The sequence below is a fragment of the Biomphalaria glabrata genome, chromosome 5, assembly GCF_947242115.1.
Source record: "Biomphalaria glabrata chromosome 5, xgBioGlab47.1, whole genome shotgun sequence".
NCBI classification, from domain to species: Eukaryota; Metazoa; Mollusca; class Gastropoda; family Planorbidae; genus Biomphalaria; species Biomphalaria glabrata.
In genome coordinates this window covers 10,073,592-10,090,735 of record NC_074715.1, presented here as the reverse complement: position 1 = coordinate 10,090,735, position 17,144 = coordinate 10,073,592, and the positions used below count along the sequence as shown (strand labels likewise).

The window sequence follows — 17,144 nt, the reverse complement described above, 5'->3', positions numbered from 1 at the left end:
TATTTCCACTATCAAACCAATTCTCTTAATGCCCTGTTTATATAGTGAACTAAATACGCCTTTGCAACAGCGAGGTTAAGTTCAAAGTTCAGTTTAATGTTTAGCTTATGAACTAGCCAGAACATTCGGACATCGTTTCGACAAGTCTTGGAGTACATGAAGCGCCCTGACCGTGGACTTCATGCAAATTATTATAGCACACTGCAGAATGGATCACATTCCCGTTGAGACATATTTTCACGCCTTAAGCCAAATTTCGACTCACGGTGCCCCTGCTGCTCGTGAGTAAATTTCTAGTTCTGTTCGTTTGGTTCAGGTTTTGTTCGTTTCCTAACTCTAAATGTAGCCCGCTAAGGGCAAGATAGTGAAGCCGATGCAACGCAAATCTTATTCACATTAAACATTTTCTTCGCGAAAGCTACATTCTAAATATAGCTACCCGGATAGAAAATTAATCGTTTACAGATAAAAACTATTGCTTTTTAACTAATTTCCCTGTTCAACAATGTTGATTACACAAAACAATTTGTCATGTTCACATTAATTTGGCTGCTCTAAATAAATGAGGACACGCATTTTTACCTCTTTAGTTCTTTCTACATGTCTGCTTGTTAGCATCAACATGCCAGGTGGGAAGAATTTGTGTATTAAATAATTCAACAAATTTATTCTGTTTTTTTGTAAACAATCAAACAGATAAATATGATTCGTTTAAAGTTTGTGTGAAATATTCTCGGACATGTAACGTTTAATGAATCGTATTTTCATAAACATAATGTGAAAATATAATAATTTGTGTGTAATTGAATTTTGTATTGAATGTTTAAAAAAATGAATTAAAGTTTATGGATACGGTATTTAAAATATTTTTTTTTTCAAAATGTGAAAGTCACGTGTATTTTTCAGATACTAAGACACTTTCATAAAATATTGTTACGATTTTTGTATCGGGCCCTCAGCAAACATTGCTTAACAACACATCTAGCACAAGAACTTGACAAAAGAGTTCTAAAAACAGTGTGGTAGTTTAATAGTTAAATACATCAACAGTCAATACTACACAACTGGCTACACTAACTACAAATGCTTTGTTGTACTTTACCAAACTGCTTAACTTAACCCCACAAGTCTCTCTGTTTACTCCTGGATTCGTGATGACCCTTGTCCATTGACAGCCGATGACCTGTGTCATTTGCCTCAGTCACGTGAGCCATTGTCGAGATTTGGTAGAGAGAAACAAACTTCATTGTAGTCCCTTTAACAGTATCCACCATGAAATTTTCTGGTGATGTGGCGCTTCTGTTAGGGTGTTTAGGGCCACGAAGGCATGGGCGTAGCTAGGGTGGGTGTTTTGGAGTTCAAATCCCCCCGAAATGAGATCCCTCCCCCCCCCCCCGCCCGCAGGGGAGATCGGAATTTAGTGACTGATTTTTTGCTTTGATTTCGTTTATTTTAGTTAATATTTTAATACTAAACCGTCACTTGCCACAGCACAGCCAAGTGGGTTTTGAGTTTAAAACCCCTACCAGGGGGTTTTACAGTCAAAACCCACTCTTCTATAAAGCAAAAACAAAAAAATAATAAAATAAAAAATAAAGCAGGATAATGCAATGTAGATACCTCAGAATATGCATTTTGTTAGCTTTCAATACCGGAAATAGAGTTTGGCGGCGGGCTCAGCCCCGCGATAGGGAAGCTCTCGGCGCTCCCCCAGATCCCTTGCTTGCAATGGCTGGGAGTCTATAATTTTTTCACTAACTCTGGGAAGAACCTATTGTAGGGTACAAAAAAGTCTTCCGAAAGAATGAAGGGTCAGAATGTAATGAAGATTAATTATGTACACATACACACACACACACACAGATATATATATTTGCCGGGGGGGGGGAGAGAAAAAATTCCCAGCCCACCCCTCGAAAAAAAATCCTGGCTACGCCCATGCATGAAGGTACCTGCGAGGTTAGTTGTTATGATCCCTTGATTGATATAACAACAAGGTATATATATCTTTTAGACAGATATTCGTACAATAAGAAGTTATTTTGGAAACTTTGTAAAAAAGAAAGTAAAAAAAAAAAATAAAGCAAGGGATTCTCAAAGGGTTTTTCCATAGGCACCGATTTATTTCTGGCCTTGAATTTTAGCGTGCTGTTTGTTATATTTTTTTCTAGTCGAATATTCCGCCCTGTAAGTAGACCTAGTAATTTTTAGAAACATTTTCACTTTTATTTTAATTGGCTGTTAGTCTAGAGTCTAGAGTAAAGTATTTTGGCCGATTATAGTCTAGATGTAGATCTACATTAAGCTCATTTGTGTTCTAGTTTAAAATACATGTTCTTTTCGAAGTAAAATCAGTTAAAAACTGAATCTGTTTTTATTAGATCTACTTTATATGTAATTATGTATAACACTATTTTAGTATTTTATTTTTAGAAATATCGCAAGTATTCCGTATAGGATTATTATTACTATTATTCTGTTTTCATTATTGATCATCTGTATTTTTAATGCAGCGTTTCTCAAACTTTGGCTCCCCCCATGGGGGAGTGAGTTGTAATAATTAGGATATATATATATATGTTTATATATTCAGCATGAGTTATCCCACATTCTACTTTACAATACATACGCACACACCATCTCATGTTACAAAGATTAGTTTATGATAAGCATATCTGTAAAAAAAAATGCTGTTCATTTTAATTTATCAATCAGTGATAGAGTTTAAAGTAAGAAAGTAAATAACAAAATAATATGAATATAGGTATGTTATATAGAAGATTTGCAAAAACTTCAGTAAAACGAGCTGTTTCAGTCATGTAGGTATCCGGCTCCGGCTCCGGCTCCGGCCGAATATCTAATTGTACTATCTGGTTATATCCGGCTCCGGCCGGATATCAAAAAGTACTATCCGGTGCACCCCTATTAGGAAGCGACAAAATTGGGGGGGGGGGGGGGTGTAAAAGAGTGTGTGAAGATAGTTTACTTCCTAGTCCAATCCTCCCGCAGGACGACGGGGGATGGGAGCGGGCAGGGTTTGAACCCGGGACCATCGATAAATCCGAACGACAGTCCAGCGCGCAAATCGCACAACCAGGCAGATTGGTGGTTAAGCAATGAGGATGATGAAATTAGTGTAATGCAAAATTTAAAACAGCTCACGATCTTGAAACATAAAAGAATAAAGATGTTTTGTTGTGGGGGGGGGGGGCGGTGGCTGAGTGGCGGTTTTAAAAATTAAAATATCTTAAGTATGGTCTAGTCAAAAGGAGACCTTTTTTTTACGATAGATGTATGCAACAATATGAATCAAAACTTTTTGAACAAAACATTTTAATACGTCTCCGCTTTTGTCATTCCTCTGGATTTTTGTGTAAGATTGGTCGTATTTCTTCCGACTATTGCACTTCATGATACCAAAGGACAAAATAATTTCTGAGGTTGAAAACGCCAGAATACGGCTAGCGCCGTGCCCCACCAGGAATCAGATTTTTGCTGACTTAAGCGTAAACCTCCCGCATCTTCCATTCTATCTCCAGAAAGAATTTCTTATAACGTTAAAAAAATTATGCAATACTATTTGGGAAAATAAAACAACTGACTCTTTTAAGTGAAACTTCATTACTTAAATATGAATTCTTTACATAGTGTTAAATTAATATAAAGGACAAATACAACTGAAAATTGTTATAAGACTAAGTTTCTTTTCTTTTTCATTACATTTAAAAACAAAATGCAAAGTTAAAATTGAAAATAAAACATTTTAGAGGGCATCGGGATGCGACAACGGTGTAAATAAGAAAGGGAAAAAAAGGAATGGTCTACGAAAATGGATGTGAATCAAAGACCGCTTTTGGTGCAGAGTTCAACTCAGTTTTAGTGTTGTTGTTTTTTTTTTTTTTAAATATTTGGCGTCATCTTTTTTATTTTCGCACAAAGGAAGCCACAACCCTCGCGGCCACCCTGATTATAGTGTGGGATAGTGATCCAGCGTTGTCAATGATGATAGCTGATCTTTTCTTTTTTGACTATGAATAGTATGTTTGGGCAATTAGAACCCACCTTATCGTCTTATCAGTCAAAATGCATATATACAAGGTAATCGGTTTACTCAATAGTCTATCTTGGCGAGTAGTTATTGTAAGATGGTGTGTCTTTTTAGATCAGATTATGTGTCAATGTCAGGTGTTGATCTTACCGTTGACATATTAGTTTTGTAAATTGTTATGGAAATCTAGGTATGCAGATTCTGAAGCTGAACATTCTGTTATTAAGTATCTAATCGTCTCACCCGCGTTAATGCATTTGTCAACATCATCGAGTTTTGGGATATTCTTTTGATAATTTTCAGATGCCTGGATTGTTATTATAATTATTTTTATTGAATTTTTAAGGATGCGCCTTTCATAGTTGTTAGCCCCAGTAACTCGGCCCTGTACCGCTGTGACAAAGTCATCGGTTTCAGAGAGCATAATAGCAGTTTTAAGCTATGCTAAGGAAGCAGCCTTGTCAATCTTGTCAACATTTGACAAAGAAGGTAACCCTTCGTGGAGTACTTTTTGTTCCCATTACATAATATCATGACCACCGTCATTCAAATAAATACAAACATCAGTATTGTTCGGGTTAATAAGATTTACTTTAGAGTCATATTTGAAACTAGTTCAAAGGTCGTGGAGAGAGATCTTATTTTAAAAACTTGCGTTTTACACGGTTAGTAAATTATGTAGTCCCAAGGCAAATATCGAGTTCTAAGTATTCAGAACTTATCTTATCTTATCTTATATAATACAGACGTTACTTCAAAAAAGAAGATGATTACGTCCTACGCGTCATGCATTTAGTCATGCATATTAACCAATGACTTAAATTCTGCCAAGTCACTGGTTTTCCTGGCTAGCTCATAAGAAAAGAAGATCTAACTAGCAAAATACAATATATTACTTAAACAAAAAGCTTATTTAAAGGGAAAGTCGTCCTTAAAACTTTATCTACCAATAATGCACAAATTATTTCCTTTTTTTCGATATCAAACAAACAAAAAATAATTATCAATAACTAAAAGACAAATTGAGTATTTTTAGCGTAAGGGTAAATACCGCTCTTTCGATTGTGCAAGATGCCCGTCTGTTCATCTGTCCGTCTGTCACACATACATCTCGAAAACTAGAAGAGAAAAAGATAAATGTTATTTCACCATACGTTGTGGCTTGCAACGTTTATGTGCAATGGCTACTTTTTCTTTTCCAAAAGTAAACCGTTTAGTTTATAAAAGTAATTAAGGAATCGATTTTTTCACCGAAATACACCCAGTCGAAAACAATACATAAATGTAAGGGAGATAATGACATTATATATTAACAAATAAAGATTTTTTTTTTAAATTTTCAGTATCAATAAGTCAAATATATTAATAAAATGTAAAAGAAATGTTCACAACAAATATAAATATTACTAAATAGTCTTTTTTCGGGTCAACTAGCTGCTAAAATTAAAAGCAAACATTTATGTTTCTTTATAAAGGATAAGAAGTCACTTTTTTATGTAAATATCACGCACATTTTTTAAAAAAGATATGATAAGTATCGACTTTCGTGCAGTAGCGTTACGACCGCGGGAAAACTTTGGATACAACTTGGGCTGCCTCTGTAATGGTGTGATAACAAAAACTCCGTTTTGTGGTCTTGTTATTTATTGATTCCTGTCTTTTTTAGGTACAATAAATAATTATTTAAAGTATCAACTTAGTCAGAGATTGCGTGACGGAGAAAAAGTGTTATCAATTATTTAAGGGGACTAAACACAACAAATATAGCCATCATGGGCGTAGCCAGGATTTTTTTTCGGGGGGGGGGGGGGTTTGGGGGGGGGGAGATTTTTTCCTTCCCTCCCTCCCGCCCCCCCCCCCCCGCGAATTTTTTTTTATATGTATATATGTGTGTGTGTGTACATAATCTTTATTACATTCTGATCCATCATTCTTTCGGAAGACGTTTATTGTGCCCTAGAATAGGTTCTTCCTGGAGTTAGTGGAAAAATTGTAGACTCCCGCCATTGCCAGCAAGGGGGTCTGGGGGAGCGCTAAGAGCGAAGCCCCCCTGCCAAGCACTATTTCTAGTATTGAAAGCCAACAAAATGCATATTCTGAGGTATCTACGGTGCATTTTCCTGCTATTAAAAGTTTTATTTCAAAAACCTAATCTGCTATTCTTACTGACTTTTAGACCCTACAGAGCCGTTCGGAACATTTGACGGCAGGCTGTTGCCACAAAAATCTGTCACTGGTAATGTCTGAAGCCTCTTCCCACTTGTTCTGAGGACCTCCATGAATGTGTGGCGACAAGTTGTACTAGGATGTCATCGCAACTTTTCTTATAGGGTAATTCATTTTGTCGGAGAACATGTGCCGCAAACCTCATGCGACGCTCTGTCACAATCTTACTAAGGTGTCAACTCCCAGTTCGGCATAGGATTTCCTTGATTTAGACCCGATCTCTATAACTGACTCCTAAGAGCTGTCTTAGCTATCTTTGTTGAGCCACATTTAGTTTTTTTCAATTTTGGCAGATGACTACTCACTGCACTTTATTAATGGAGCTCCGCCACTGGTGAAATGTGTAACCTTTCTTGAATACGCACTTGGAATTAAGTGACTGTTGTTTTTTTTAGATTTTATATCGAAAAGAGAAGTTTTATCGTCAAAATCATCTGTTTTGGGGTTTTAAACTAAAAAATCTCAGGAGTTGTTTTTTTTTAAAATTCAAATCCCCATTTAGCTACGGTCATAGAATTTAGTAACTGTAGTTTGCTCTAGAATAATATTGAAGATAGAGGTTTTTCACCTCAAAACGCTCTGTAGGGGGATTTTAAACTCAAAAACATCTGGAGGGGTTTTAAACTTTTTAAAAAAGCCATCTGTAGGAGAGGGATTAAAACTCTAAACCCCCAATCGGCTTGGCTATGCTCAAATAATTTTAGTGTGTAATTTGCTTTTTTTTTATATTGAAGAGGTATTTTTTAGCATCAAACCCCTCTGAAAGGGAGTTTAAACCCCTTTTGGCACGCTCATAGCATTTTGAGTGTTGCCTTTTGCTTTTAATATACATTGAAGATGTATTTTTTAGCTTCAAACCCCGCTTTCGGGGGGTTTAAACTCAAAACCCCTTTGACTACACTCATAACATTTTGAATGTTTAGTTTGCTTTGTTTTTAATATTAAAGAGGTATTTTTTAACCTCAAACCCCGCTGAAGGGTTGTTTAACTCAAAACTGAGTCAAAACCCATTTTGCTACACTCATAACATTTTGAGTGCGTAATTTCCTTTTTTTTTTTATATCGGGTATTGAAGAGGTATTTTTTTAACTTAAACCCTACTTAAAGTGGGGGGGGGGGGAGGTAAACTCAAAACCTCTTTGGATACGATCATAGAATTCTGAGTGTGTAATTTGCTTTTTTTATTTTGAAGAGGGGGTTTATCGTAAATTTTGGAGAGGGGTTTTAAAATCAAAATCTTTCTTAACTGTGCTCTTTGAATTTGGGGATTGTCGTTTGCATTTTTTTTTGTTTTGTTTTATGGAAGAGGGGGATTTAACTGCAAAAACCCCTGGTAGGGGGTTTTAAACTCAAACCCCCCCTGGTAGGGTTTTTTAAACTCGAACCCTCCTGGAAAGGGGTTTTAAACTCAAAACCCCCTGGTAAGGGTTTTTAAAGATAAAACCCCCTTGGCTGTGCTGTGGCAAGTGATGGTTTAGTATTAAAATCTCACCTAAAATAAACAAAATCAAAGCAAAAAATCAGTCACTAAGTTCCTGCGGGGGGGAGGGCGGTATTTCATTTAGGGGGTCGGGGGTTGAACCCCAAGAACCCCCCCCCTGGCTACGCCCATGATAGCCATATATGTGAATACTAAAGTATTCGACTTGTCTATGTCAATGAATAATTTTGTGAAGATTCAGCTGCATCCGAGAATTTGAGTGGGAGAAATAACGTGTACACGTTTTACTAGACAGACAGAAACACAGTTTTACTTGATAAAAGCTTTGTAAATTATTATTCTTTCACTGTTAAGTTGATAAGTTAAGGATCATAGCATGCTATTTCCATTTTCTTATTTAGCTCAGGCATGTGAAGAAGGTTGGTTTGGCCCTGAATGTCGATATAAATGTCGCTGCCAGGGATCTTGTAACCATGAAGGTGAATGTCAAGATAAATGTGAAATTGGTTGGTTTGGTTATAGATGTCAATATCGTAAGTTTTGATTTCTGTTAATTCTATTCATTAAAATATCTTAGCCACGTCAGAATAAAAATGGGAATGTAAATAATAATAATACAAATTTAAAAATCAAAAGTAGTCTGACAATTAAGAATATATATATATATATATATATATATATATATATATATATATATATATATATATATATATATATATATATATATGTAGATATAGATAGATAGATAGATAGATAGATAGATAGATAGATAGATAGATAGATAGGTAGGTAGGTAGGTAGGTAGGTAGATAGATAGATAGATAGATAGATAGATAGATAGATAGATAGGTAGGTAGGTAGGTAGGTAGGTAGGTAGGTAGGTAGGTAGATAGGTAGATAGGTAGATAGACAGACAGACAGACAGACAGACAGACAGACAGACAGATAGAAGACAGACAGATAGAAGACAGACAGATAGACAGACAGATAGACAGATAGACAGACAGATAGATAGATAGATAGATAGATAGATAGATAGATAGATAGACAAGAGAAAAAAAAGATTGATAGATACATATATATATATATGCATAGACACATTGATACATAGCTATATACATAGATATATATATTCCTAGATTGTATAAATATTTATATTTTCTATCTACTGTAAATACGTTTTAACAGGTATAGCTGAATACAATGCTCTGACAGAAGATGCTGATATTACATCTATTTTAACGGATAATGACGATGCAACGTGCATTAATATTGAAACTGAAACAATTCAAGTACAACTACACAATTTTTATTATAATCCTTGGATTCGATTGTTTACCCTGAAACCAGGTAAGGATAAAAATGTATAAATGTTTTTAATCTTCAGCGTAAAATATCGTATGTATGTTCAATTTTTAAGGTAAAAAGACGTGCCGATTGAGACTGTCTGTCACGCTTTTCATATAGTGTCTTGGCGGGACTGCCAATGTCCCGCTTACATAAAAAAAAAATCTCGATCAATGTCCCCATTTTATTTAGATATCTTTCTTAATCTTTCTACAAATAAAAGAACCATCTTACGGCGTTTTCTTCTTGATCATTATTTCATTTTCGTTGGTTAGCAGTCTCTTGTTTTAAATCATAAGTAGTGCTTATACTTTGCAACATCCGGTCGTCTTTACCGAAACTGACGTCAGCCCTTTTTCTTTCGCCTTTTGGGGTGTTGTTGTTCTGCATGTTTCTTGCTGATTCTGTCAATCAAATCCAGCATACAGTATGCCTTTACTCGCCGATCCCATCTGTCAAATGGATAACAGGGGTAGGAAACGTCGTATACAAAAGGAACATCAAAGTTCCTAACGACCTACAGTTCCCGGTTATAGGGAAGGCAAGAAAAATCAACAACCACAGGGGAGTGCTATGCTACAAATGTCAGTCACGGTATTCTGTCGCACATGTGGATTAAATCGAACATCTGAATGCAGATCAAAATTTTAACTTGGAAGCTATTAGTATGTTTCCATCAAGGTACTTCTCCAGCATTGAAATAATTATATAATACATCTATTCGCAGCTGCTAAATGTACTTTTGCAGTTCATACAGTTTTCTATCATTGAAGATTTCGATCATGGACTACACATTAAAATTGCTTAGAAATGTATGACCCAAAATACTAATGTGCAAGAATTAAGTGTGAAGCGATCATTACTAAAGTTTTTGGGCCCTATATAATGAACAAAGTAAGGAATTAGGTTAATGGTGCCCAGTTTTTGACAGAGTTCACGGATGCTTTGAGCCAACTACAAAGTTAATTTGTTTCACCTGAAAATGCTATTTTTTATGAGATACTTTGCGCGAAATCTTTTTTAAAGCCAATTCATCGATCTAGAATACAGCAGAAATTCCGCTTATGGAAAGTTCAGTTGGTTAGCTCAGATGCCCTCTGTGGAGAGACTATTTAAGTTAAATCCTGCTTTGAAATCATATTTCTTTTCATAAGAAAAGTAATCCACCATAATGAAAAGCTTCTTTGAGAACGTGTGTGCTGCATTGTGGTTGCATTTACTACATAAAAATATGTCAATATTCCATATAGCAGTTCCTTATATCGATGGACATGATGTCAGTCCTCTTGAAGTCACTTCTGCTCCTCAAAGAATTACGCATGAGACTTAATATCAATTTGGATGACGCGAGGTAATTAGATTCAGTGATTCAGCATCGACATTCAAAATGCTATAACAAAAATTGTGCCGAGTACCGGGTATTTCAAAAAAAGAATCTGACAAATCGAGGGATTCAGATGGATCGCACAGAAAGATTATCTATCTTGAAATACCTCTGTCGAAAGCCTGCAAGCATTCAAATTATTGTGTCTGTAGGTCTACATCGTGTGTGTGTACATGGTGATATCTTATAATAACGTGTACGCTGTTGAAAGCAATACTGCTAGAAACAATTTAAGCCTCTAACGTCCTGTGTCCTGCTTTACCTCCCCAAATATAAGGTCACCTTTAAATATACACTTTCGTGTGGGCTATATTGTGCATAGTGAAGTTTGTCTAAGGCGCCTGGTTAATACTGGGATTTTTAATATCGGGATCTTCGGGCGCCTCTAAATCCGACCAGCTCTAATGGGTACTTGACATTAGTTAGGGAAAAGTAAAGGCAGTTGTTTGTTGTGCTGGCCACATGACAACCTCAAGAACCGTAGGCCAAAGAAACAGATGGCCGTTTCATCATCTGCCATAAGGTCTGAAAGAGGAACTTTATTTTATATTTGATAATGTTAAAATGTGTTTTGTGCAAAGAAAATATCGATGATCGAGTTAAAAAAAATGAGGCGTGACAATGAAGATGATAAGAAGACTGGTTGACATTGTTCTTTAACAGAATTTGAAATTTAAGGGGATTTACTTTTAATCTCATGGTACAAACCAGTGATAGGCACATTGACCGCCCTCAGGCCAACTTCGGCCAGTTGAATAGATTGGTTAATCTGGCCTACCACATATTTGGTACTATAAATAATACATAGGAAATTCTTTTAAAAATTTGAGTTTGAAATACCAAAATATAAAACAAATGCATTTAATAACAAAATTACTCTTTAAAATTTCATATCTATTTATTTTCAATAGTGTGTAGTATTTTTCAGTTCTTCTGCACGGTAGGCTCTTTAGAAATGGAGATATTTACCATATTTTTAACATATCTATTCAAATGGTTTTAGATTTTTTGTCAAAACTTTTTAGTTAATTTGTTTTGCTAAGTTATGTAATTTCTGTCATACTAACTAGTACATTTACACAAATTTGTTTTTTTTTTAAAGACAAAAAATCTTTTTAGTATCAATATAATTTGTACATCATTTAAAACAACAATTATAAGTAGTTGTTCATATTATAATAATAATAATAATAATAATAATAATAATAATAAAATAATCTTTATTATCCGTAAGGAAATTTGTCTTACAATTTGTGCATTACACCAAACAAAAAACATTATAACTATAAGAAACCAAAGTATACATTCACACCAGACTCACTCATAATTTACATGTGACAAAGTTTATACCAGATTGTTCTTATTTAATGATTTGATTGCCAGGGGAACAAAAGAGTGTTTATGTCTGTTTGTCTTTGCTATCGGTGTCTTGTTTCTCTTTTGTGATGGTAAAATCACAAAATCCTGACACAAAGGGTGATTCTTTATTTCGAGGATCTTGTTAGCTTTTTTATAGATGTTTGTCTCAAACAACTGCCCAAATGGGGTTTGTTTTTTGCCAATGATTTTGCCAGCAGCGTTTAGGATTCTATTAAGTTTATTTTTATTTTTAATGCTCAGATTGCCATACCAGGCAGTGATATTGAAACTTAAAATATTGCAGATGTGAGCGTGATAAAACATAGCCATGGCCTTTTCGCTAACATTAAACGAGGACAGTTTTCTTAGTAGTCGTAATCTTTGCTGCCCTTTTTTGCTGATATAATCAGTATTTGCAGTAAAATTTAGTTTATTGTCTAGGATAGTACCAAGGTATTTAAAGGTTTGCACAATTTCAATAGTTTCTCCAGCTACAGAAACAATATCATTTCCCTTCTTGTCCCTACGAAAATCGATTATCATTTCTTTGTTTTTTTTTACATTTAATAATAAAAAATTATCTTTACAGTATTCCTCAATGTGTTCTAGTTCTTTGAAATACTCATTTACGTCTGAGCTCTCTGAGAGCAGGGCAAGAAGAGCCGCATCATCAGCGAATTTTGTGAAGGAGCAACAAGAACTATCGGATTGAAAATCATTGGTGTACAAAATGAAGTGGTCTGCTGCAGAAATAGTACACATAACTTTTATTTTTGCGGAATTTGTTTTTCTTGAGAATTTGAATAAGAGATTAACCCTTTACAATACACTTAGATAAATTAGATATTCATTATAAGACATTAGATACGCAAAGTTCACATTTAACTACATATACACTTTTAACTTTCCTTTAGTCTGCTGGACCGCTGGTGCACCACACAAGATCTGTCAACCTTCTTTCTCCATTCTTCTCTGTCACTTGTCTTTCTTAGAATTTCATTCCGATGTTCTTTCTGAAAATATTGAAACCTGCCATTTTATCTGTCTGGGTGGACCACTTCGGTGGCCGATTTTGAGTTTGTGTTTCCACAGAAACTGTCTTTGTATCCTTGTTTTTACTTATGTTGCAACTCTACGAGTGTATACTGGATACCTGTATTATAAAAAATCTCGCTATTAAATTATATAAGTTTTATTTTAAAAAATAACTTAAATCATTTACATTTTGTATTTCAACAGAATTAATATACAATTTGAAAATATCTCTATTTGGAGGAAACAGTGTGCCTTTAACAAAACATTCCAAGGAAAGATTTTTACTTAAGGACAACTTTGTAGATATTCATATTTCAATAGAAAATAAGTATATCACAAGTATTTTATTAGAAGGAGGAGCAATACGTCGACTTTGCTCTCTTTGGGTCATTATAGGTGAGTTTTCGCACAAATGGATATTGTCAGTGTTCACATTATATGCTTTGACTTGGGTTGTTGTGCTTCTTGACTTGGTTGCTGTGGCTTACTTATATGAACAAATATTACTTGATTCTTAAATTCTTCAAATCTAAAATATTACAACTAAGAACAATTATACTTCAATACACATCGACTCATACTCCAGATGTCATAGAATATAACAATGATATTTTAATATCCAATATAGCTCAAATAATGCACAATAAATATTAATAAACAAACACCAGTCCAGGAAGTAAACGCCTAACATTCCTGGACCTGGAGCAAGACCTTACTGACTTAACACACTCTCTCGCACATTCAACGAAGACTTAATCACTCAGTTCACAACACGTACAACACTTTGCATTCATAACAAGGGGGATATAACAATCATACCAAAATATCAAACTAACATTCATTCTCGCCATACCTCCCCCTGACAGATATTAGGTTTTGACAATATAACTCTATAAGCTGTAAGACATCACAGAATCCATTTACATGAAAATGTTTAACAAAAAACAAGAAAAACAACAACAACAACCCAAAACCAATACCTCCTTTTTGAAGTGGATATCTTTTTGTAAGAGCAAAAGTGTATGTGGCGTTTTTCGTCACGCGAAACTTTTCCCTTAGCTACCTCTTTGTATTTACTTCTCTCTCAAAACTAATGCTCAATTGATTAATCAAATAAAGGAACAAAAAAAAAAACTTTACCCTAATGCCCCCCTGTCAGGACTTAATATTTTAATTACTGAATTATTAATGTGTATGTGTTATAATTACTATATAACTTGTAATATTTTATGCCCTAGTTCAGCCCGACAGTCACACCATACACACCCAGTTGGACATAGACTAATAAACGATGTGTATGATGATTTAAAGTAAAATATAAAATTTAATCTTATGATATTTATATAATGAATTTGACATATGATCAAGGATAATGATAACAAATACAAGTACATATAATTTGATGTGAAAATGTAATACTTAAAATAGGACTACAATAAATACTTAATTTGTATTTAAAAACTAGAATAATCAACTTAACTTATAAGGTTCAGTAATATTATCCACAACAATATCTCAAGACAACGACTCCATGAAAGGTTCATCATACTTCATGTTCAAATGTTCATGGCAGTCCAAATATCTTCTAGTCAAGATACAGTTCACCGGCGATGAATAATCATAATTCAAAGTAGCATCAAAGCTCACAACTTCATAAAATATTATCAGGTATGGATATAGCAACCCGCAATCTGAAATCTGGAATCTCAAAATCGTAAATCAAATTTGAAACATCAGAAAGACCACCTGAGATGCAAACCTCAGTTCTGAAACCTAAAACTAAGACCCTATAAAAAGAAAAGGAACAGATTCTTCTACTCTTCTAATATAATCACAAAATACGTATACGATCGAATCCAAATAAAAATAACTATATAATGTGAAATAAAACTCACCCTGAACATGGGTCAAGATAATCCTTTAAGAATATCTACCAAGGCCAACGATAAGGCTATCCAATACAAGAAGCACAAGGAGAAATTCAAGAGCTGAACAGAATAGAGCCTACTTCAGTCTAGCCACATGGCGTGAAATGCACAAAACGATCTACAACGAAAGTTTACGTCATACAAATTTTATGACGAAGCGACAAAGGGAAATCACCTACTGCACACACAAATAAACTAATGCAAATGACGTCATCAAAAGGTGATGAAAGCGGTGCTATTAGAATGTGAACATATTTACTAACCAACTATATAGATAACTGCGACTCGAAAACAAGCCTTATTGTTATATATATATATATATATATATATAAACCTGTTGGTGGCACAGATAGGGGTAGTGGTGTAAGTGTAGTCAGCCGACGCAAATCTCCCCAGGCCAGCGCTAGACGAGCGGTCAACCGTGACGAGTTGCGACGGTCAACCAAGACAGTTCGGGAAGGATCTGCGTCGTGAGTAAGGCTTATGAGCGTCACGAGGGATGTTGTCATCTGATAAACTAGAGTGGTCGAGCGACGTTCTGTCCTGTTCGAGAAAGCCAGTAGGGACCTTATATAAAGAGCGGAAGAGTCACAGCTTCCGGATCTACGGTTAACTACAGTCCGGTTCACTACAGTCCGGTCGGCTACAGCATAGTTCAGTGTGGTTCAGCTGTGCGGTTCTGTACGGAGCATTACAACGGTTCAGTGCGGAGTACTGTCAAGTACACTCAAGACGAACGGCGTCTTGGTCTAGGTCTGCGATCGAGTCCGACACAACGAGCCCAGTGTGTGAAGTCAGTACTGAACCCATTGAAGCCCGGAACGAGACGGAGAGGCCAGTGCAAGAGTTGATACGGCGGTACGGTTGTTCACGGAGAAATATTTGTACAGCCTGTGTTACGTGATGCCAATTGTACAGTATTGGCTGTGATTTATCTAACATTAAAGTGTTACGTTACTTTGGAGCCCTGAGTAGCCAAGTTCTTTGAGTTGGTGGTGTATGGTGCAGTTTGCAGAGAGCCAGAATAGTGAGATTCTCTACATATATATATATATATATATATATATATTAGATTTTCTGTACTTGTTTCTGGTTATAATAATAATAATAATAATAATAATCTTTATTATCCGTAAGGAAATTTGTCTTACAATTTGTGCATTACACCAAACAAAAAACATTATAACTATAAGAAACCAAAGTGTACATTCAGCTTTTTTATAGATGTTTGTCTCAAACAACTGCCCAAATGGGGTTTGTTTTTTGCCAATGATTTTGCCAGCAGCATTTAGGATTCTATTAAGTTTATGTAAATTATTTAAAAAAAAAAACGATTTATTCTTTTTTATATATAATCAGGTCAGAACGTTGCGATAAAACAGAAGGTTTACTATGGCAATTCAGATATAGATGAAAGAAACATAATCCTACAACAGTATCCTCAAGCTACAGATGGATTACTTGAATGCAGCACAAGCGACACAAGAATTGCTGGCACCACCTGGGAACTGGTGATGAATCCTTCTTTTCTCATGAAGACTTATTATTTTTATGTCAATGACACAATTGGTAAGAAAATGTTTTGAAGTTTACTAGCAAAACAAATACAAAAAAATACTAATAATACGGGAAATCAGAAACTAAACCAAAAAAAAAAATAATAGCATTTTTTTTACAAAGTTCCCCTTTCAGATCATGCGATCTTTATGGCAGGTAATGTAAAGGTTATCTGTTTCTTTGGCCCACGGTTGACTAGTGTGTTATGTGGCCAGCACAACAAACAACCAAATAATATCAGGTACCGATTAAAGGTGGGTGGACTTAGAGGCGCCCTTAGATCAGAAATGTACAACCCTAGTCCTAGCAAGGATTTGAACCCGTGGCCTCCCAGTTCAGAAGCCAAGCGCTTTACCATACCGCGCCTCCATTTTCCTTACTAAATTTACTTTAATTTTCTTATACTGTGGTGTTTTGTTTTGGGATTCAATATAATATTTTAATTCGTAAATAATTTCTTTTATTTATATTTATGAGAAAAAGACTTAGAGCCCAGGATTAAAACAAACAAATATTTCACAGAGAATTGTTTATATAAAAAAAAAACTATCACAAGAACCAGAAATATTAATGACAATCTTTAAATGCCCAAATGCAATAAAGTTATATAATTATTGCTCTATCTCATCTCTTGTTGTGTGGATGCAGTGACAGTTAACCACATGCCCAGTCAGCAGCTGTTCTTAGCAGAATTTCAAGACAGAAGCCGGTCTATTCTTTTACTTTTAGCTAAATAAATTTGACTGAATTAAGCAAAACTGAAGAATAACAATATCAAGGCCAGATTTAACTCATAGAGGCCTAAGGTCTTTACATCTT

The 17,144-nt window shown here is 35.0% G+C and overlaps 1 protein-coding gene across 3 annotated transcripts in view; it reads left to right on the top strand.

The window, feature by feature from the left end:
• The first annotated feature begins 405 nt into the window (after nt 1–405).
• LOC106065539 (uncharacterized) overlaps nt 406–17,144 on the top strand; it is a 35,861-nt gene continuing 19,122 nt past the window's right edge. For 2 of the 3 annotated variants that reach the window (XM_056029095.1, XM_056029094.1), the window contains exons 1-5: nt 413–629; nt 8,117–8,248; nt 8,904–9,065; nt 13,045–13,236; nt 16,128–16,337. In XM_056029095.1, the coding sequence (XP_055885070.1) occupies nt 563–629; nt 8,117–8,248; nt 8,904–9,065; nt 13,045–13,236; nt 16,128–16,337 (763 nt within the window). In that variant the 5' untranslated portion in view covers nt 413–562. Of the gene's footprint in view, nt 630–8,116; nt 8,249–8,903; nt 9,066–13,044; nt 13,237–16,127; nt 16,338–17,144 lie in introns of all 3 variants that reach the window. The other variant, XM_056029096.1, reaches the window with a different exon arrangement.